This window comes from Alosa alosa, chromosome 22 (genome assembly GCF_017589495.1).
Source record: "Alosa alosa isolate M-15738 ecotype Scorff River chromosome 22, AALO_Geno_1.1, whole genome shotgun sequence".
NCBI classification, from domain to species: Eukaryota; Metazoa; Chordata; class Actinopteri; order Clupeiformes; family Clupeidae; genus Alosa; species Alosa alosa.
In genome coordinates this window covers 6,361,990-6,384,055 of record NC_063210.1, presented here as the reverse complement: position 1 = coordinate 6,384,055, position 22,066 = coordinate 6,361,990, and the positions used below count along the sequence as shown (strand labels likewise).

The 22,066-nt window shown below is 44.0% G+C and overlaps 2 protein-coding genes across 3 annotated transcripts; both read left to right on the top strand.

The window, feature by feature from the left end:
• Nucleotides 1-69: 69 nt before the first annotated feature.
• Nucleotides 70-18,908, top strand: kcnh6b (potassium voltage-gated channel, subfamily H (eag-related), member 6b). 2 transcript variants are annotated; one of them, XM_048232933.1, is made up of 10 exons: nucleotides 70-432; nucleotides 2,914-3,091; nucleotides 3,452-3,678; nucleotides 12,304-12,738; nucleotides 13,984-14,380; nucleotides 14,927-15,126; nucleotides 15,598-15,850; nucleotides 17,972-18,165; nucleotides 18,316-18,421; nucleotides 18,724-18,908. In XM_048232933.1, exons 2-10 carry the CDS (start codon nucleotides 3,061-3,063, stop codon nucleotides 18,906-18,908), a joined length of 2,028 nt encoding a protein of 675 aa, XP_048088890.1. In that variant the 5' UTR covers nucleotides 70-432; nucleotides 2,914-3,060. The 2 variants fall into 2 exon arrangements, with proteins under 2 accessions (XP_048088890.1, XP_048088891.1); XM_048232934.1 differs by lacking the exons at nucleotides 70-432; nucleotides 2,914-3,091; nucleotides 3,452-3,678 and adding an exon at nucleotides 6,930-7,207.
• LOC125287309 (potassium voltage-gated channel subfamily H member 6-like) lies at nucleotides 18,874-22,057 on the top strand. Its single transcript, XM_048232935.1, has 4 exons — nucleotides 18,874-19,034; nucleotides 19,357-19,516; nucleotides 19,601-19,808; nucleotides 20,418-22,057. Exons 1-4 carry the CDS (start codon nucleotides 19,004-19,006, stop codon nucleotides 20,709-20,711), a joined length of 693 nt encoding a protein of 230 aa, XP_048088892.1. The 5' UTR covers nucleotides 18,874-19,003; the 3' UTR covers nucleotides 20,712-22,057.
• The last annotated feature ends 9 nt before the right edge of the window (nucleotides 22,058-22,066 follow it).

Below are 22,066 nucleotides of genomic sequence, written 5' to 3'. Positions count from 1 at the left end.
TCTCCTCTCCTCTTCTCTCTTGGCTCGGGTCGAACGAATCAGCAAGGGCTTGACCCAGGGTTCGAGTTCTGTCCACGAGTAAACAGGAAACGCGAACATCTGCAGCGAGGTGTCGGTCGGCACGCCTGAAGTGATCCGGAACGTTCCTCCGTCACACGTAGACAATGGGAGCCTTGCATAATCTGTCCTGTCTTCATCCTGTGTGTTGGCGTGGGTGATCCAAAACAAGGCTGCTGTTCTCATTAGCGCTATATGCATCACGGCCGGGGTCACCATCACCTGGATGTCTTCAGAGGAGCTGCTCTCGGGGCCCAGGAGGAGCAGGCTTCTCCTCTAATGTGGGATGAGGCAGATCTGCAGAGACCAACTGAGGAGAGTGCCGATCAGACCGTCTCAATCTCAGCAGCCGTCCTGGATACCAAGAAAGTTAAGGTAAGGCCTATTCAACTGCAGCAACACCATCAGAACTTATTCTAATTTATTTATTAATAATATTTCTGTGCAATGGAAAGGTTTTCTGAACATTCAGTTAGATGGCCAGTGACTTAAGGCACTGATGGTTTCAGTGGCCTCTAGGTTAGACCCTGTAAAGACATTGAAGTTCACATCCATGCTTTCCATTCATTCATATAGCAGACAATGTCAGCCATAGTGGCTCACAGGACAGCGAAAACACTTTGTCACATGGAGTTTGCTCGGGTTAGCTCCTTGTTTGTAGCAGACAATTTTATCCAACGTGGCTCACTGGACAATGCAAACATGTTCTCTGGGTAATGGCCCTGTCGCCTGGCTCTTGTTTGCCACTTGCTCTACCAGCTGTACTGAGTTACTATGGTTTCTGACGCAGGACTTATGGACCAAACATTTTCCTAATTGCTTGGTGAATTAAGAAGTAAAAAATGAGTAAGTCAAAATAGTGTTTGGTCCATGCGAAAAACAACTTTCAAATAAGAGATTACAAAAAATGCTGGCTCTAAAAATAATGAACTAGATGTACCGCAGAGCGGTACAAAATATGACCGCCACTCAGTCCTGCACATTCTCGTCGCAAAAATAAATCACGCTTGTCAATTTGTCTCCATCTCCTATTCCATCCCCTACTTTTGTGTATGTAAAGGAGTGTGTGCATAGTGTGTTTTGTTTTTTTGTGTAAATGTGTGCTTCTGTGTGAGTGTGTGTGTGTGGCTTCGCTTGTGAGTGTGTGTGTGTGGCTTCGCTTGTGAGTGTGTGTGTGTGTGTGTGGGGGGGTAATGGTGTGTGTGTGTGTGTGTGCGTACATGTGTGTGTTGGTGTGTTTGTGTGTGTGTGCGTGCATCTGTGTGTGTTTGTGTGCGTGTGTGCGTGCGTGTGTGCACGCCTGTGTGTGTGCATGTGCGTGCATGTCTGTGTATGTGCATCCGTGCACTGAGGGTGTGTGTGTGTGTGTGTCTTTATGTGTGTGTGCGTGAATGCGTGTGTGTGTGTGTGTGTGTGTGTGTGTGTGTGTGTGTGTGTGTGTGTGTGTGTAGCTGATATGGCCCCCCATGAACGGAATTCCACGAAACTTGGCATGCATTCAGAGGGTGTCATAAAGACACTTCAAATTTCGTGCAGTTTTGAACCTGTCAGCCAAAGATACCTGCAATTGCAATGCCTCGTTTTTGCTTTTTCATTTTTAACTAGGTGGCGTTATACCTCAAATGAGTGTATATGGGATGGGTTGACATGGCCCCTTGAGACCAACATACTAAAATTATTTGGTCATCCTAGGCCCTACAGTTCTCGAGATATTCACAGAAAACGGTGTCCAGCCTACCCTCTTTTGGAGGGGCCTGGTGCAGCAGTTGGGCGGCGGATCAAAATGAAAAACAGTGGTTCCATGTCATCTTTGTGGGGCTACATGTACACCAAGTTTCGTGCACCCTGGTCTTTCAATGTCCTGGGAATCTTTGACGGAAATTCACTGAAGAACAAAAAAATCCAGAAGAAGAAAAACCCTGACTAAACCTATATACGCTTCGCTAGCACGGCGGTCATTAAAATATACCAAGGTCTGATTTCCAGGAGAATAAACTGAACTAAAACTAAATCAATTGAACTCATAATATTTACAACTGAATGGTGCAAAAGTGCTGAACAATTAAATAGAATTATAACAAAATATTGGCTCATATTGAAATTGGATCGTCAACTAGGTGAGGTATTTACAGAACAACCTTGGGCCAACCTCTTGCATGGTGTACAAGATTTACTTTGGCACCTATCCCAGATGGCAATTGCCACTGTGGATGTTGTAGTCAGTGTAACTATAAAAGCAAGAGTTTTTAACATCTGCATACAGGTAGAAATCCCTATAAATGAATATGATTACAAAATCAGGTAAACACCTTCTCACTTGCCCTTGTGGCAAGTCATATCCACAAAATTTGTTGTTTTGATCCATAGGTTTGTTGTGTATATGTATATATGTGTGTGTGTGTGTGTGTGTGTCTGTGCTTTCTCACTGAAAATTGAATTTGAAGAAGTCCTCAAGGCCAAAACCTTATCCGAATAAAATCTATACATTTGGAGTCAGAGTGTGTGACATTCTTCTCTTTTTAAGTTTATCACCAGAAGTCAGCTCGTTAATAGTGTTTTGGTGTGCGTTACTCTCGGTCTACACAATGGTCCATGTGTTTGACAAAACTTTGCCTGTCTTTCACATTAGTTTATGACTTTGTTTTCTTACTGCTTAGTTGCCAAAACACTCTAAGAAAAGAATTGCATTGACGTTTGAGTGTCCCAACAATACTTTTTCCAATTACCACAGTTTATCAAAACGTTTGTAGAAGGAAGGAAGAATGACGTGTCCTTGGCATCAACAAGGACCACAATAGCGATCACGTTGTTTGTGAACACCACCACAAAGTTTGTTTGTTTGTTTGACTTTTCCAGGAAAGGTGAACTCGGAGGTGGACACTCCAGGGAGGGAGATCGGTGTTTACATGGCTGAATCGAGTAAATGACTGAAACTAATTGCTTGAAATGTGGATTTCTGTGCTGTGATTAGCTGGTTGGAACAGGGAAGAATCAGAGCTTGGAATGCCAGGGAACGATGTGTGTCACACCAACAGTAAGCACACACACACACACACACACACACACACACACACACACATACTCTTTGTCTCTTCATCTACTACCAATCTTTGTGTGTCTCTTATTCTCACCTTCTCTTTCTCTCTCACCCACTCACTCACACACACACACACACACACACACACACACTTGTACATGCCAATGTGAAATGGTATTTTAGATTCAGAGTAATCATCACTTCTTTTTGAATGATTAAACAAGTCTGTATATCCTCTTCTCTCTTGTCTGTTCTAATCTCTTCTTCTCCCCTCTGCATTCCTTGTTCTCCACTGATGTTCCGCAAACCTCACCGGGGAACTCTGCTCCACTCCGCACTCCTCCACCTCCTCCACAGACCTGCAGTCTAGTTCTCTGAGTTCCTCCTTGGATTCGGACCTCATGAAGTGTTCCGGTTCTCACCGGTTCCCCCTGCGGGTACTCAACCTGCACCACTCGGAGCGGGACACTCCCCCCCGCTCGCCTGACCCCCCCGCCTCCGCCACCACCACCCCCCCTATCCAGCTCGTCTCGCCCACAAAGGTGAAGGAGCGCACAGAGAACCTGACAGAGAAGGTGACTCAGGTAGGCCCAGGGGAACACCTGCAAAGCCTACTAAATATAAATATATATATATATATCTATCTTCGAAAGGAAAGGGGGGTTCATTTCAACATCCACGTCTTAATTTCCCCCTACCGGCAACCCTACACACCACAAAAAAACAAAAAAAAAACAACAACATTGAGGCAGTTATTTGGCACACAAACAACCAGAGATGTAAAAGTTTCTTGCCACCCAACATGACAATTTGACTGCTGGAAATTCAATCCTAGGTAATATCTTGGTGATGTGAGATTGAGAAATTGGTATTTAAAGGTTGCCATTTTTAAAATCCAAGATGGCCACCATATTGACCCTGGAAAATTTGGAATCAAACATGTTTCCAAAAATATATAGTTTTTATAACCCCTATTACTATATTACTTATTATGACCGCCCGGCGCTTAGCTGGCGGTCATATAGGTTTAGTTAGATTTTTTTTTTTTTTTTTTTTTTTTTTTTAGCATGCCCAAATTTCCGTCAATGATTCCCGGGACACTGAAAGACCGGGTACACTAAACTTGGTGGGCATGTAACCCCACATGGATAGCATGGAACCATCATTTTTCGTTTTGATCTGTAGCCCCCGCTGGACTGGACCCCCCGAAAGGAGGGTAGGGCAGACACAGTTTTCTGTGAATATCTCGAAAACCGTAGGGTTTAGGAGGACCATTTTTTGTATGTTGATCTCAAGGGGCCATGTCAACCCATTCCATTACCACTCATTTCATGTATAAGCCACCTAGTTAAACACAAAAAGTAAAAATGAGGTGTTATGTCGAAGGTATCTGTGACCTAACATAGTCAAAACTGCACGAAATTGGAAGTGTAGGATCATTTTGACACCCTCTGTATGCACGCCAAGTTTTGTGGAATTCCGTTTATGGGGGGCCACACAATAAATTAATTTATGTTACTATACACCAACTGGCCTGTAGGTGGCCGGAGACAGTTTTCTATGAATATCTCGAGAACCGTAGGGCCTAGGAGGTCCACCTTTTTTATGTATGTTGGTCTTAAGGGGGCATGTCAACCCATCCCATTACCACTTATTTCATGTATAGCGTCACCTAGTTAAAAATTAAAAAGCAAAAAATTAGGTGTTTTCATCACAATATCTCTGGCACATATTATGACACCCTCCGAATGCATGCCAAGTTTTGTATACTTTCGTTCATGGGGGGCCTTACAATAAAATAATTTATGTGTACATTTAGTGACGTACACCAACAAGGATTCCCGGGACACTGAAAGACCAGGGTACACAAAACTTGGTGGGCATGTACCCCCACATGGATAGCATGGAACCGTCATTTTTCGTTTTGATCTGTAGCCCCCCAGCTGGACTGGACCCCCCGAAAGGAGGGTAGGGCAGACACAGTTCTCTGTGAATATCTTGAGAACTGTAGGGCCTAGGATGACCATTTTTTCCGTATGTTTGCCTCCAGGGGTCATGTTAACTTATTTCATGTGCACACATGTGCACAAACACACACACACACACACACACACACACACACATACATTCACAGTAATCATACGTATGACACATACTCATACAGTAGACATATGTACACTTGCATGCACTGGCACATACGCAGGCACACACACAAGCACGCACACACAAACACACAAAGCAGATACCAGTTAGAATTGAGTGTGGATAATGCAATTCAGTGAGACAGTTAGAATCATATAGGCCTTTCAGCGTGATTTATTTTTGTGGAAAAAATGTGCTGGACTGGGCGGCGGTCATATTTTGTACCTCTCTGCGGTACATCTAGTTATATTACTACTGACTATTATGTATAAAAGAAGGAAAGGGCAACCTTATTTTGGTTAATAATAATAATAATAATAATAATAATAATAATAATAATGACTTGAAAAATGTACCACTTGCTGGATATTGGAGTTATATCATTCTAATTTACCTTGACTGTCTGTCCTTTCAGCAGTGAGTCAATGTCACGTGGCAGGAACAGCAGTATTGGCAGCGAGAATAAACAGACACACACACACACACACACACACACAGTGCTATTCAAAAACAACAAGAGGAAACTGATTCTGTGGAGCAGATACTGTATGATGTTCTACCCTGTTGTGACAGGGAGGGCAGATGCGGAGGGGGGAAGAGAAGCGAGCAGGCCAGATTGATGCCCAGGCTCTATTGCTGGCACTCTGCTGGTGGCAGAGTGGCAGGGGCTTTGACTGGAAACATCATTAGGCCGCTGGTGAGGGCCCAGAGGGGGCACAGGAAATGGTGTGGGGCCAGGGGATGAATCCATACCCACCATTCCCCTTTATCGTGCCCCGCCGCGGGCATTGCTGCGCTGGTCCCATGCCATTGCATAATTGTATGGTCATGTGTGCTGCTGTAGGTTTTGCCTCACAAAGCTATGTGTGTGTGTGTGTGTGTGTGTGTGTGTGTGTGTGTGTGTGTGTGTGTTTATGTGTGTGTGTGTGTGTGTGTGTGTGTGTGTGTGTGTGTGTGTGTGTGTGTGTGTGTGTGTGTGTGTGTGTGTGTGTGTGCATGTGTGCATGCATGCATACAGTACATGTGTGTGTGTGGGTGCCCATGTGTTTGTGCGTGTGTGTGTCAGAGCGTGTTTGTGCATGCATGCATCCACGCGTGTACGTGTGTTGTTTAGATGGGTCAAATCCAGACAGTGGATCAACAGTGTTTTTAAAAAAACTTGCTCTATGTCCAATTTCCCATAATGCTCTGTTCTGTGTAGTGTTTTGACAAGCTGTGGCCGATCTTACTGTTTTATCTATCACAACACAGGGTGAAACATCTGACCTACAGTCCGACACACACGCATTCACAAAGATGTACAGAGGAAATGCATAGACACATAGGCATGATGCATACACAGGGTGCATGCACACACATACACAGTGTGCAGGCACACACTCACACACACTCGGTCCACTTCACAAGTTCAGCTGCTGCCCACTGCTGTTCTGAGTGTGTGTGTCTCATCGCTGTGTTGTGTGCCTAAGTAGTGGGCGTTTTTGTGAGTGTAAGTGTGGACGTACATGGACTGCGCTGTTGCTCTCCGGTGAATCTGAAGTCTGTGTGTTTGAAGAGAGGGGTCAAAGAGTCCAAACTGGATTCAAGCAAATGGGATTTACAAAGAAACGTTCTTTTTTCCTTTTCAGACCTTTCTATCTCGCTCTTCCTCTCTCTGTCTGCTTCGCTGTCCTATCTCTGTTTGTCTCTCTCTTTCCCTCTCTTTCTCTCTCTCTATCTATCTATCTTGCTTACTTTGTTTGTATGTCTTTCTCACTCTCTCAGTCTGTTACTATCTCAGTAAATGAGACTCATGGATTAAACACAATTGGTGGAAGCAAGTGCTGGTCTGATGCTTAACATTATCACATTGACACTTTCCATCGCAGGACAGAGTTCGGTCTCTGTCCTCGAAGACAGGAACTGTATCCGGCACCCGTGAGATCCGGAAGAATCTGGAATACCGGGAACGTTTGTTCAATCAGCATGTCGGTCAGTGGCAATGTTCCAGAGCAGGTTTCTCACACCTAATCTGTCCAGGAGATCTTGTTTACCACAAAGTGTTTGCTGCCATGAGTTTTGCTTTTTTGTTTAATCATGTCTATTGATTGATGGATGAGTAATATCTGAGGGGATGCAACAATTTGCCAGTATGCAACAATTTGCCAGTTTTTGAAGTTTGGTTTTATATGCAACTATCTTCAAATGATACTATAATTGTCATGCTATATGGTAATGTGGAAGACAGATCAGATAAGGTTACTTGTTGTTCCAACTAGTTGCCTTGGCTTTGCACTGCACAGTCCTGTGTTTCAGCTCTATAGCAACTCTGCTTTTCCAACTATATCAATAAAAGCCATATGTTACCACACTAGCAAGCCGTTATCTGTGCCGACTGCACTGTTGTTGGCATTAGAAGGTTTTGCATGACATTTCAGTGATTTCAGACTTGTGAGGTCTGCTGTTCAGACCCTGAAGGGATTTGTTTTCTGTTCATTGGTTTTTGTGAGAGTGTTTCTACTTATCTCAGTAAGGAAAATAAATCAAGAGCCTACGTTGAGTACAAATATGTCTTCTGAAGGCTTAAACAGAGCCCAGCCAAAACTCCAATAAAATGTGCATCAACTTTGAGGGACAGCTATGACCATGCAGGATTATCCAGACCAAAGCGTGACTATTTTTGCTACATACTATTCCTATTTATGTACCAGCATGCAAAATTTGAGCCTCCTACATGGTTTAGTTCTTGCGCTGTGGGCTTGTGAACTTTGACAAAAAAAGAGGCCGAACAAAATCGACACCCCCTCCCCTGTAAAACTGGCTGTATCTTGGAAAGTATTGATCTTACATAAGAGTAATTTTACAGTGTGTCTCCTGGGTAACATAGGTACACTTGGTAATTTTTTCAGAATTTTTTGAGATCTAAGTGCGTGGGCCCTGGTTGAACTGACGTGGAATGACCCATACAGTGATCGTATCACTGTTGAGAATCTGTGTTAACTAGCAAATACAGATATGCATGATCTGTCTTGTATCTGGGGTAAGGGTTAGTAGGGCAGGGTTAGGGTTAAGGTAGGGTTTTGCCTTTTTTAAGACCAATTCAAACAAAACTTCCAAAACTTTTACTCACAGTCTTTTAGATTAAATGTGTATTTTTCCGGAATGTTTGTGGTGCATAATGCTTGTTATAATTTCTCACAAAAAATGAATAATCTATATCAGGCTGGTCCATCAGAGATTTATACCTCATGGCTGTTTGCAAACGGGAGAGTTCTAACCCTTGTATCCCTATGTACTTATCTTAGGGATCTTTAATGTCTATATTGCTGTATGCTATCATTTCCACTATTCTGACTTCACTCATAGTGTGTGTGTGTGTGTGTCTGTGTGTCTGTGTGCCTGTGTGTGTGTATGGCACATGGTCTGGTGTGGACAAAGGTTGTGTGTTGAATGTAAATGACCCCAATGCGCTAAGTGATGCGATACAGTCTGGGCAACACTGCTCAAAATTCATGCTTCACTAAATATAGTCCATGGAGTCAGGGACAGTTCAACAGGTATCATATGCGCTCATACACACCAATTAACACACATACATGCACACACACACTCACACCAAAGCAGTCAAAATATATACACCGATAGGTTAACTGCGGTCAAGACTCAGCTGGAGTACATGGATTCAGATACACACACACACACACGCACAGCTAGAGGCCAGCTTTGTCCACCTGAGAAGGATCAGGTTCATGAAGTGCATGTGAGTCTGGTCCAGCCAGTCAGAGAGAGGGCGAGTGCAGGATAGCCTTTTCTGCCTTTCAGACAGAGATGGCAACTATCGCTCATGTTGCACATAGACAGAGGTGGAAAGTAACGAAATACATTTACTCACGTTACTGTATTGAGTAGTTTTTCTGTGTATTTTGTATTTTTTAAGTAGTTTATAAAATCGGTATTTTAAATTTTACTTGATTACATTTTGAGTGAAGTATTGTGCCCGGCTACATCAAAAATCCCATCCGTTACTTGGTAAAAAAAAAAGTTAAGACTAGCGAAACAGAAGGGAGAGAGAAAAATGCGTGCCCTAAACCACTAGCCTAGTGATAATGATCAGCATGTAGGCTAGCCTACAACAGGACATGAATCAAGCTGGCGCCATGCAGTCTTTCTGAAAGTGATGGAGATGGAGCTGGATCACGAGAGATGCATCAGATTACATGTCTAGGCTATGTATTTTCCACTATTTCAATGGGTTGTCTCAGTTCGTTTTAGCACTAATGATTGCGGGAGATATTCAAGCAAACACCATGGGATTTAGGTGTTTTGGCGTTTGTGCTCACCTTTCTTTGGAAAGAAGTTGATTAGCAGTTGTTTCCCCTCATTTTAATGTCTCTCTTTTTTCCTGTTTTGGACTTTTTTTTTGGTAACCTGACTTGGCTTTCTTGGGAAAGACATTGCACCAACAACACAACAATGAAAGCGGTCCACTAGGCCCACTAGCGATGCTCAGCTAAATAAACAAAAGATACTGTAGACTACCTAATGAATCGTGCAGGCGGACTAAACCATTTAGCTCTTTAGCAAGGGAGAGTGAGAGTGACCTTAGACAGTTTTTCACTATATTTGTATACAAAATTACAGTCAGTCAAACTATTTAGTCTGACATTCATTTTGACATTTAAAGTAGGAAGTTAAAAGGAAGGAAGTTAAAATATTCAGGTAAAATAAATATATGGTGGAAATAAGTATTGAACACTTAAATGTTTTTCAGTAGCCTACTTAGCCTAAACTTCCAGTGAGTCTTGAATTTTTCACCACACATTATATTAACACACATATAAAAATACAAACATAAGAGTTATGTGTAATAAAAGTGGAATGACACAGGAAAAAAAGTATTGAACGTTCCTACTGAAATTTCTTCAATACTTTGTGGAAAGCCTTTGTTTGTAATGACAGCTTCAAGACATTTCCTGTATGAGAAAGCGTATTAGTCGCGGTATCAGGTGTGATTTTTGGCCCAGGGGTCCCTCTTGTGAATCCTGATCTTTAGTTACTTCCAGAACTGTTTAATTGAATTTAATTGAATTGGCTGCCTTCAAGTCTTTTGGAGCTTTCTCCAAGTGGTCCTTGGCTCTTGGAATTGACTATCCTTCTGACTCCTGATCAGAAATATTGTGAGGAGATCCTGTGCATGGCTGGTTGATGATGCAGTGATGTTCCTTCCACTTGCAGATAATGGCTCCCATGCTGCTTACTGGAAGATTCTGAAGTTTTTGAAATGCATCTGTAACCAGTTTCATTGATGTTTTGCAACAATAAGGTTGCAAAGGTCTTGGGAGAGCTTTTGCTTTTATCCATCATGAAATGTTTCTTGTGTGACACCTTGGTAATGAAAACTTTTTTTATAGCCCATCAATATGTAGGCTTCTAACTAAGCTTATATTAATTTGCACAGATAGAAAGGATAACTACTCTCTAACTACTTACAGATTCCAGCTCGTTCCTTCCCTTTCCTTAGTGCTTTTTCTTAGCGTGTTCAATACTTTTCCCCTGTGTTATTCCACTTCATTACACATGACTCTACTTATGGAGTTGTTTGGATTTTTTATGTGTGGATTACCTGAGTTATTACTAATGCCTGGTGAAAATGTTGCGCCCCCCGTAATCCACCTTTCAAGGGCCCTCTCCTCCATTGGGGTCCTAGTACTTCCACTTTTCCCCAGTTCAACACCCTTTAATCTGCTGAACCTTCTGCTCGTTTCCAAATATAAAAAAAACTCTGCAACTCAACATTGGCCTGCCTGTCTCAGCTGCCTGTGAGGGGCTTTTCAGTTGTGCTGGATTACTGTTCACTGCAAAGTGACCAAGGATGAGTGCAACTAACTTTGAAAATCAACTACTGCTCAAACTTAAAGGAGAACTCCAGTGATTTTTTTCAAATTTTTGACATTTCTCAAGCGTCACCCAGTACTGTCGGTATGAACAAAACTGAAACAATGGGTTTTACCTAGCTCGAGTTGAGTTGAGCTCGAGCTCTACACACTGGGAGCATGAACATGGCTGCCTTAGCTGCTGGCTGCAGCAACTTCGAGCTAGGACCAAAGTCCTTTTAGGCAAGTATTTCCACTCTCGTCCATATTGCAAGCTTTTTGGGCACTTATCGGGCATCTATTTCTGCAGAAATGCGTGTGCGTGGGTTTCCGCGACACCAATCTTGCTCCAGCGGCGAGATCACACAACAACAATCAATCCCCACCCAAAAAAAAAAAAGTAACTAAGTAACTTTTACTTAAAATTACATTTTAAATGAACTACTTTTTTTACTTTTACTTGAGTACATTTTCAGATCGGTATTTTTTAACTTGTACTTGAGTAATATTTCATCAAAGTATTGGTACTTTTACTTGAGTACAATATTTTCTTACTTTTTCCACCTCTGCACATAGACTATGTAGAAATATCTTTTTGCGTAATTGTTTTTGTATAATTATTTTTAATAGCAGCAGAAGTCATGGGTTAAAGGAGAAATCCGGACGATTTTTACATGGATCTTGATCCCAGTGAGTTGCCATGCTTGGTCTGGGGGCATCATCTAAACGTGCCTTTTTGCCAAGTACAAACTTGAATTTAAACGGCTTCTTCACAACTAATAAGTAGAAAATGCATCGTTTTGTAAGGACTTTGTAAGCACAGACCTTTTAATAACATTTTGAGGCAGAAAGGTACGTTTAGATGATGCCCCCAGACCTAGCATTGTAGCTCACTGGGAGCACCGGCCATTGGCTGCAGCTACTCCAGTTCTGTAGCACCGATTTTGGTCGACAGTTCTTGGCGATGTTTAGCGATCAAGATACATGTAAAAATCGGCCGGATTTCTCTTAATTCTAATTTTCTTAAAATTTCTAATATTATTAGGCTTGGGCTGGATCTTTTAAGATTTAAAAATAGTTAATAGTCATACATAACAGCTTTCGAACATTTCAGTTTTGATGTACATGCCCAGTGTGAAAGCTTCTGAAAGTACATCCCAAGTGTAATTGAAAGTGTAATTCCAACCGCGCTCTTCTTTCTCTGACCCTCCCCAGGTGCTGTCCTTAGCAGAGGATGTGCTTCCAGAGTATAAGCTGCACAAGGCCGAGACCCACAGCTGGATCATGCTGCACTACAGCCCCTTCAAGGCCGTGTGGGACTGGGTCATCCTCATCCTGGTGCTCTACACGGCCGTCTTCACACCGTACTCGGCCGCCTTCCTGCTGGACGAGCGTGAGCTCGGGATCGGCAGCGCAGACGGTGCCTGCGGCTACGCGTGCAACCCGCTGGGTGTGGCCGACGTGGTGGTGGACGTGCTCTTCATCGTGGACATCGTCATCAACCTGCGCACCACTTACGTGGACCGCATCGACGAGGTGGTCACACAGCCGAGACGCATCGCCGTGCACTACCTGAAGGGCTGGTTCTTCATTGACCTAGTGGCGGCCATCCCCTTCGACCTGCTGGTCTTTAGGTCGGGCTCCGATGAGGTGAGAGGAGGGACTGTGTTGGACCTCTGCAGACAATTGTCATGACCCCCATGTGCCCCCTACAGGCCGTCTCCTGTCAGTGCATGGGCAGGGTTGGGCCTATGTTGCGGTCTGGTAACTAGAGATACACAGATTGACTTAGATAGATAGATAGATAGATAGATAGATACATACATACATACATACATACTTACATACATACATACATACATACACAATAGTTACAGCAGTAAAACTATGATGATAGATAATCTACTAGTTGTGGCTCCTTTCTTGTTCTAAATGTGTTGCTTATAAGTAGACTGCTGCTATGATTGTGGAATATTTACTATCTACCAATAGGTGCCAGCTGGGAACATTTATTATCTACCAAGAGAACAGCTTGGAAGTCTTTGAATGGTTCCAAACAGTAGATTCACCTCTGTAAATTAACACAAACTACACACGTGTGGGAATGGTTCACATAACCATACCAATTCATACTCATGTAGTTTGGTCACTATGATCATCTTTCAATGAGATCAAGAGTCCCTTTATGAAGATGAGAGAAGCTTACAGAAGGACAGTGGCCAGATGGAAGCCATTGCCTGCGGGGAGTTTGCCAGAAAGCACCTGAAGGACTCTCAGACCATTAGAAATAAAATCCTCTGGTCTGATGAAATGAAGATTGAACTATTTGGCCATAATTCCCAACGGCGTGTGTGAAAGAAAGCAGGCACTGAGCTGCACTGATGTTTGTCATTCTGTAAGGTCCACAAAGTCCACAAATGAACTCTGGATCTCAATCATAGTGACCATTGGGTCCTTGGTTATCTGTCTGACCAAGACCCTTAGGCCCGGATTAGCTGGGCGGCCAGATCTACTGTAGGAAGACATGGCTGTCCAATCAAGTTGTAGAAGCATCTCAAGGACCATTGATAGAAGTAGGATGCACCAGAGCTCAACTGCAAGCATCATAACAAAAAGTCTGAATACTTATGTAAATGGAATATTTCTGTAATTTATTTTTTATTACAAAACAAAAACACCTGTTTTTTGTGGAGTATTGGAATATTGTGTGTAGATTGATGAGAACAAAAATTAATTGAATCCATTTTAAGATGAGTCTGAAACACAACAAAATGTGGAAAACTTGAAAGGGTCTGAAAACTTTCTGGTTGCACTATACTTGAAATTACCCCCTTTCGTTCATTCTGAGACCAGCTCCCTTCAGTTCCCTTCTGTCTTCTAACCCCTCCCCTCCAGACGACGACCACTCTGATTGGACTGCTGAAAACGGCCCGCCTGCTGCGATTGGTCCGCGTGGCACGCAAACTGGACCGCTACTCAGAATACGGCGCGGCCGTGCTCTTCCTGCTCATGTGCACATTCATGCTGATCGCCCACTGGCTGGCCTGCATCTGGTACGCCATTGGCTACGTGGAGCGGCCCTACATGAATATCGGCTGGCTACACAACCTGGCAAGAGAACTGGGCAAGAGCTACAACTACAGCGACCCGACGTCGGGGCCGTCCATCAAGGACAAGTACGTAACGGCGCTCTACTTCACCTTCAGCAGCCTGACCAGCGTGGGCTTCGGAAACGTCTCGCCCAACACCAACTCCGAGAAGATCTTCTCCATCTGCGTCATGCTCATCGGATGTGAGTTGCTTCATATTCACATGCACACACACAAACACATACACATACACATACACACACACACACACACACACACACACACACACACACACACACACACATTCGCACGTCTTGCCCAAAACTCCAAGAAGTTCCTCTCCATCTGCTCATCAGATGTCAGTACCTGTCTAGGCACCTGCCAGGGGTGAGGGGTCAAAGATGCAGAGCTCATATTAAGAGATTTACACTGACCTCATAAAAACACTGGATTGAGCAACCAAATCCTGTTACCCTTTCACAATGTAAAGTGTATTTAAACACTTTTAACACATTTAAACACAATTGGAACACTTTCCTGCCTCACCATAGACATACAGAACATGCAAAATTCATGACTTCCTCAATGTCATTAAACAATTTTATATTAGGTTTCTATAAGGTTGGCATATTTTTAGACATTGTAACAGTCACACACAAAATATATTCCCATCATCACAACTACATGCATCACAGTTTTCTCTCCAAAAACAACAGCTGACTGATGTATTATTTCAATCCAAATCCCAGCTCTGATGTACGCCAGCATCTTTGGGAACGTGTCAGCCATCATCCAACGCCTGTACTCGGGCACAACGCGCTACCACACCCAGATGCTGAGGGTCAAGGAGTTCATCCGCTTCCACCAGATCCCTGGCTGCCTCAGGCAGAGGCTGGAAGAGTACTTCCAGCACGCCTGGACCTACACCAATGGCATCGACATGAATGCGGTGATGGACACACACACACACACACACACACACACACACACACACACTCACACAGGCACACAGATTCAGAGGCTGTAACAGAGCTTCTCTGAAGGTTATCTTCAGCAAGTTAGCATCCAAACTAGTCATCCCAATTGTCTCAAACAAACTAATTAGGTGCAGCATTACTGGCAACATATACTGTTTTCTATGTGGATTGGTGAATGTTCCCATGAGCTAGCAGTTGCCAAGCTGGGGGGAATAAACTCCACAAAGACAATATAGTTTGTGGCATCTGTAATGTGAAGCCTGACTGGCTTGTTCTGTGGGCGGAAGTGACACCATTTTTAAACTTGGCGTACACCAATCTAGACATTTTTGGGTTGAAAATAATTGGCCTAGTATCAACCATTGAAATGAATTGGAATGGTACCTCCTCACTCTCCTCAGGTCTATATAATACCTCTTTGTCTCTCCCCCTCCTCCACCCAGGTCCTAAAGGGATTCCCAGAGTGTCTTCAGGCGGACATCTGCCTGCACCTGAACCGCTCACTGCTGCAGAACTGCCAGGCCTTCCGCGGCGCCAGCAAGGCCTGCCTCCGTGCCCTCGCCATGCGCTTCAAGACCATCCACTCGCCGCCAGGCGACACTCTCTATCACCACGGTGACATGCTCATCTCCCTCTACTTCATCACCCGTGGTTCCATCCAGGTGTCGCGCCACAACATGGTGCTGGCAGTGCTGGGTGAGAGGCCGTGTTCATGTGACACAAGTGGTTACAGCGCCCGTACCACATTCTGGTGCCCACGGGTCCAAGTCAGACCAGGGCCATTTCCAGATCCCGCCTAATCTCTCTCCCACTTGCTTCAGCCTCTTCACTGTCCTATCATAATAAAAGCAAAAAAGTCCCCAAAAATATGGGCCTACTTCAAAAAGAAAATATAGCTGCAAGCGGCAATGGCGGGCCCGAGCACCTGCGGGCCGCAACCCGTGACATGTCGAAATCCAACAAAGCACCGATGTGGTGCATTTGTGAAATGTACATATTTCATGCGTGTGCTATTTGTTTTTGTATTTTATTTTCTGCCTCATGTACTTGCTTGGCCAGGTGGGGGCGCAATGCAAGGCAGCCCCATTGGGTGTCATCATAATCATAATATATATTAAGCTGAGAAATTTCAGACCATTCATTTTAAGCAAAGAACATTTCTGATACACTTTTTGGCTGGCCAGATGGTGGCGCTATGTTAGACATGGAAATTAGACATGTGAATATCATCACAATAATGATATCCAAAATTTGTGTAAACTTTCAGATCAATCACTTAAGGCATTGTCCATTTCTGGCACATTTCCTGCTTGACCAGGTGATGGCGCTATGCCAGGCAGGCCCATTGGGTGTCTGGATATCATCATATTCATAATATCTATTAACCTGAGAAGTTTCAGACCATTTATTCAAAGCATAGAGCATGTCTGTCACAGTTCCGGCTTGTCCAGATGGTGGCACTATGCTAGGCCTGTGAATTATGAATGTGAATATCATCACAATAATGATATCCAATATTTTATAAAGTTTCAGATCAATCACTTAAGGCATTGTCCATTTCTGGCACATTTCCTGCTTGGCTAGGTGGTGGCGCTATGCCAGGCAGGCCCATTGGGTGTCTGGATATCATCATAATCATGATCTCTATTAACCTGAGAAGTTTCAGACCATTCATTCAATGCACTGTGATTTATGACACATTTCCTCTTTATGTGGTGAGATATTAAAATCATATCAAATATATAACATATCAAAAATCCCTTCACAATTTAACATCAGCGACATCTTGGCATAATGTTTGCCAAATTTCACATGAATCTGACAAACCGTCTAGGAGCAGTATGTTAAAATTGATCATGTGACATCAGTGTAATTGTCATTCTTTCTGTTGCCAGTTTGTGGCGACCAAACATGCATTATGGGCATGTGAATATTATCATTAACATGGTCTTCAATGACCTGTGAAATATAAAACATTTCAAGCCATGCATGGTGAATTAAGACACATTTATTGTTTATGTGGAAGGGTATTAAAATTCATAGTTCCGTCCCGGAACCGCACCGTCGGTGCTCGGGCCCTAATTAGCAACACTCAAGAGCCTATGCTTCCGTCTAGTGGGAGAGTTGGGGAATTGCATGCTAATGCATTAGTCCATGTACTGTACCTATACCAGAGACTTTCTAATGAGGAGACACAGCACTCAAGGAATCTCCCATAGAGATGTATGGGGTTAGTTCGTAACGCAAACATGCCAGTCGTCTACACAAATTCCCCCCCTTTCGCCGCTAAGAGTTGACATGTGAATACATCGTGCCAACCATGTGTTGTGATCTCGCAGCTGGAGCAAGGTTGGTGTGTTGTGATTCGTGAAGCCTTGCGCACACGCAGTTCTGCCTGAAATAGATGCCTGATAAATCCCCGAAAAGCGTTGCAATATGGCCGCCGAGTGGAGGGACTTGCCTAAAAGGACTTTGCCTAAACCCTGTCTTATTTGGAAACAAAAATGATAAATAACAATTGACCAAATTGAATGTAGCAAATGAACCAGCAAATTGACTAAATTAGATTTAATTGGAATTTAAATCAACTTCACTAAACAGTAATAAGTAGGTAGTATATGTACAATTCTATTGGAAAAAAGTCCTAAATGCACCCTTAAGTTTGTAATGGGACTCTACAATTGACTGACATTATATTTAGTACAGCGCAAAGTCGCATCACAAAGAGAGATGGATTCTGTTACCATTTATAGGTAATTTTTGACTGTTTGAATGAATGAAAAAACAACACTTTAAGTAATGTTTTGTGTGGTGCAGGTAAAAACGACACGTTTGGGGAGTCCATTAACCTGTTTGCGGAAACGGGGCGCAGCAACGCTGATGTTTTGACCCTGACCTACTGTGACCTGCACCACATCCAGAGGGAGGACCTGCTGGAGGTACTGGACATGTACCCGGTCTTCGCAGACAGCTTCTGGAGGAACCTGGAGATCACCTTCAACCTCAGAGATGCAAGTCAAACACGCACACACACACACACACACACACACTCTCATACTCACACACACACACACACACACACACACACACACACACACACACACACACACACAAACAAACACACACACATGTGTAACTGGTGGTCTGTAACGTGTGCTCAGGTGAACCAGGTGATCCAGATGCTGCCCAGAGAGGATTCAGACTGTGGTAACCGTGGTCACAGGGCCAGGCACCGGCGAAACTCACTGGACCGACGTAACAGACCAGGTGAGCACAAACACACACATACGCACACACGCACACACAGTTTACTTTGTTTCTTAACAGTTAGACACAGTGAAGATGTGATTGAGCAAGTCAGTATAACTGCATCCTCTCAGTGGCCAAACAAAGACTGTTCTGTGCCTACCATGATACCCAGGCTTGAAAAAGAGCTACTTTGTGTTCCCTTTACTTTACTTTTTTAATCTGCAAGATGAAGTCAAACATACACGATGTTAAACCCACACACACACAAACACACACCCGTTGACATTCACACAATATCTCTGCCCTCTGTCTCTGGCCAGATGGCATGGACCAGGACAACTCCTATCCCCTCACACAGACGTGCCCCCAACTGGGGCACACCCACCCCCACCGTCCCTCCGCCCCTACCCCCTCTGGGACGAGCTGTGCAGCTGTGGCAACACCTCCCAGTCCCAGTCCCAATCCCAGTCCAGCGAGGACCTCAGCAAATCCCCTCCCCTGCTGACCCACGGCCAGAAGTACCCCCCTAATGAGGACCCCCTGGACTACCCCCCCACCGTGGTGCGATTCTTGCCCCCAGGAGGGGCCTCCTCAGTGGGCATGGAGAGTGGCATAGACAGGGGGCACCAAGGTACAGTGGAGACTGACTTACTGGATTGATGTATGATATGATTATCCCTTAAAGGTGTATCGTCACACCGGTGTTGGAAAATTAATGTTCTAAAGAATATCTAGGTTCATTGAATTCAACATAGAATTTTAGAACCTTCAATTGTTGCAGAACGGAATCTTATGTTAGAATGTTCAAAAACCCACACCTTTAAGGGTTATCAATAGGGTTGTGGTATCACACTAAGTCAAATGTGTTTCTTTTTTTTCATCTTTTGTGGTGACCGGTTCTCTAACATTCCTCTCCTTTCCTGTGGTTCTGGTTCTCTATTTGGCCCCAATAGTTGCCGGGCTTTACCAGTACTGGCCCCATTGCTCGGCCCAGTTTCCCCAGCACCACTGGAGGTCCTCATCAGCACGGGGCACCCGTCCACCACCCTGTTCACGCGACCAGCCCAGCACTCTCCAGGCCCGACTCGATCTACTACAGAGCCAACTCAACAGGTGTGTGTGTGTGTGTGTGTGTGTGTGTTGAGAGAGAGATACGAATCTGATCTGTTTGGCCTTACCCCTGATCTGTGTCCTCAGACTGGAGACGCGTATGACCGCAGACATTAACGTCATTCTGCAGCTCCTGCAGAGGCAAATGGCCCCTGTGCCCCCCGCCTACAGCACTGTCTCCCCTGACAGCCACCCGCCCGACCCCACTACCCTGTATGGGCCAGGGGTGCCAGGGCTTCATGGCGTGTACCCGCTCGCAAGTCGACCCAGAGACAGCTGGGTCTCCTCACTACAGGTACTGAACACGCCAGGTCCTAACGCCACTAGTTACAGTGCAGCCTTTCCCATTTTTTCACCATTTTTGAGCATAGTTAACTTTTCAGTGTTTGCACAGCACTGGAGAACAGTTATTCATAATAGACAAAGAATACTCAAATGGGTTTTACACAGATTGTGGAATGTATTGAAGAGTTCTGACCAGACCGTAGAATGGCAAAAATGGAAGAAAGAAAAAGGCAGACAAAAGCACAGTTCAAAACTCAGTTCTTTGACATCATTCAATCCTTCTAAACTTCCGACTTCCATGGGGTAATTAAATAATGTGTAAGCGTAGCAGCTCATCCATAGTGAAAACTTAAGCCACATGCATGGACATTGACACAAGAAGAGACATATCACCTAGTCTCATCCCCTCTCCTCATCTCTCCATGGGAATATCATTTCTGAAGCCACATTCAGACAGGAAGAGACTAGAGACTATGGAGTGTTCATGAAATTCAGTGACTCCAGAAGTAAGTTCAACTAATCTCAACTTTTCAGGCGCCAAGCAATGGACGATGAGTGACTCGCCGTCTTTCTCTGCATGACTTTAATAAGCTCCTCTCCTCCCTCCATCCCCCCCTAGTGTGCTGCTCAGTCAGAGACCAAGGTGACCCAGAAATCCCAGGAGTCCCTGTCGAGCAGCGTCCACGTCACTGTGGTGTCGGGCGAGGAGGGGAGCATGCCCATCACCCCGGAGATGGACCTGGCGGCGAGCCCCGACGCCCGTTCTCAGGAGAAGATGGGTTGTCCATCAGCGATGACCTCATCACGTGGCGCCTCCCAGCGCTCCCCTTCATTGCCCAGCAACCTGGATGCATCGCTGCCCTTTGGTGAGATCCAGAAGCACATGTCGGATCCTTCCCTTCCTGTCAGCTAGAGACACGACATCAGGACCACTGGCCACTGCAGCCTCCCAAGACCTGAGAGACTGGGTCTTGTTGTCCCCTAATTAGGGGTTCACAGGATTGACTTCTGGACTGCATGCCTTCATAGAGACCACAGCAACAAAGAACTGCATACGACTCCACAGTCCAACCAACTCAGCTGGTTTGAGTAGTTTAAACCACCACACACCTCATGCATTTCAGTGATATATAATTTGCATTCCTGTGCTGTAAGCACTGTTTTTACATTCCCCCTGGGTTTTGTACAATAGAATGGCACCACATTGTGAATAGCCTTGGTAACCAGTAGGAATGTCCATTCTATCAGTCTCTCTATATGTAACATGCAAATTATTTGTATAAGTTAATAACACTAAAAACATAGCAGCTAACTCGACATGTTATATTGTCTGGGGATTTGCAGTGAAAGATGCCAACAGGCCTTCGTCAAAACTGGCAGAGAAACGTATTTTTCTGCTGTTATTTAAGACTGTTTCCAACATCAATGAAAACACAGGGAGTAACAGTTAGTAGACAATCTGTTTGTTTAGATATCATAGTCCAGTTTTAGAGCTTATATATTTATTTTCATCATCTAATTTATTACTAGTTTACATGTAGACAGGAACTACATTAACATATTGGGGGATATTTGCGATGTCTATTTTTTCATGTCTTCCCAAATCACAGATGCTACTGTTTGGTTCTGAATATCATAGAAAAACAAACAAACAAACTTGACAGAAAACAAAATGGCTGCCTAGACACAGTGGAATAGGGGGTATTCTGTGAAAAGAGATTAGTGGTATATGTTGAGTCTAACGCTAGAGGTGTGTTCAAGTCCAGCAAACACAAGGTGAACATTTGTGGCTATTGCATTGTTGCATGCACTTTCTGTTTACAGTGAATAACTTACAAAAAGCTTACACAAAACATTCACATTTAAATGGTTAAAGAAAACAAGTTTGCCACAAATTTTTGCCAAATTTGAATAAACCTCTGGCTTGAGGCTCAACCTTCCGCTAAACTCGCTTCGTACTTTAACCCCCTTCCAGAAGTGGATCAATGTGACCCAGAACATCCCAGTGACAAATTCTGACACAAGCCCGAAAGCAGCTGGTTCTAGACCAGTTCCATCCATTCTAGGATCAGCTGCAACCAGGGATCACAATGTGTAAGGAAAGTACAAGATTAATATTAGTATTGTTTTGTTATAGTTACACTCAGTGAAGAAGATCCTGTTCATTGAGTTTTTAGACTCATTTCAGAAATACAATAAACACTGTTTATGGGCACCCACATCTCCAACCCTTTCTCGCTCTCTCTCTCTCTCTCTCTCTCTCTCCCT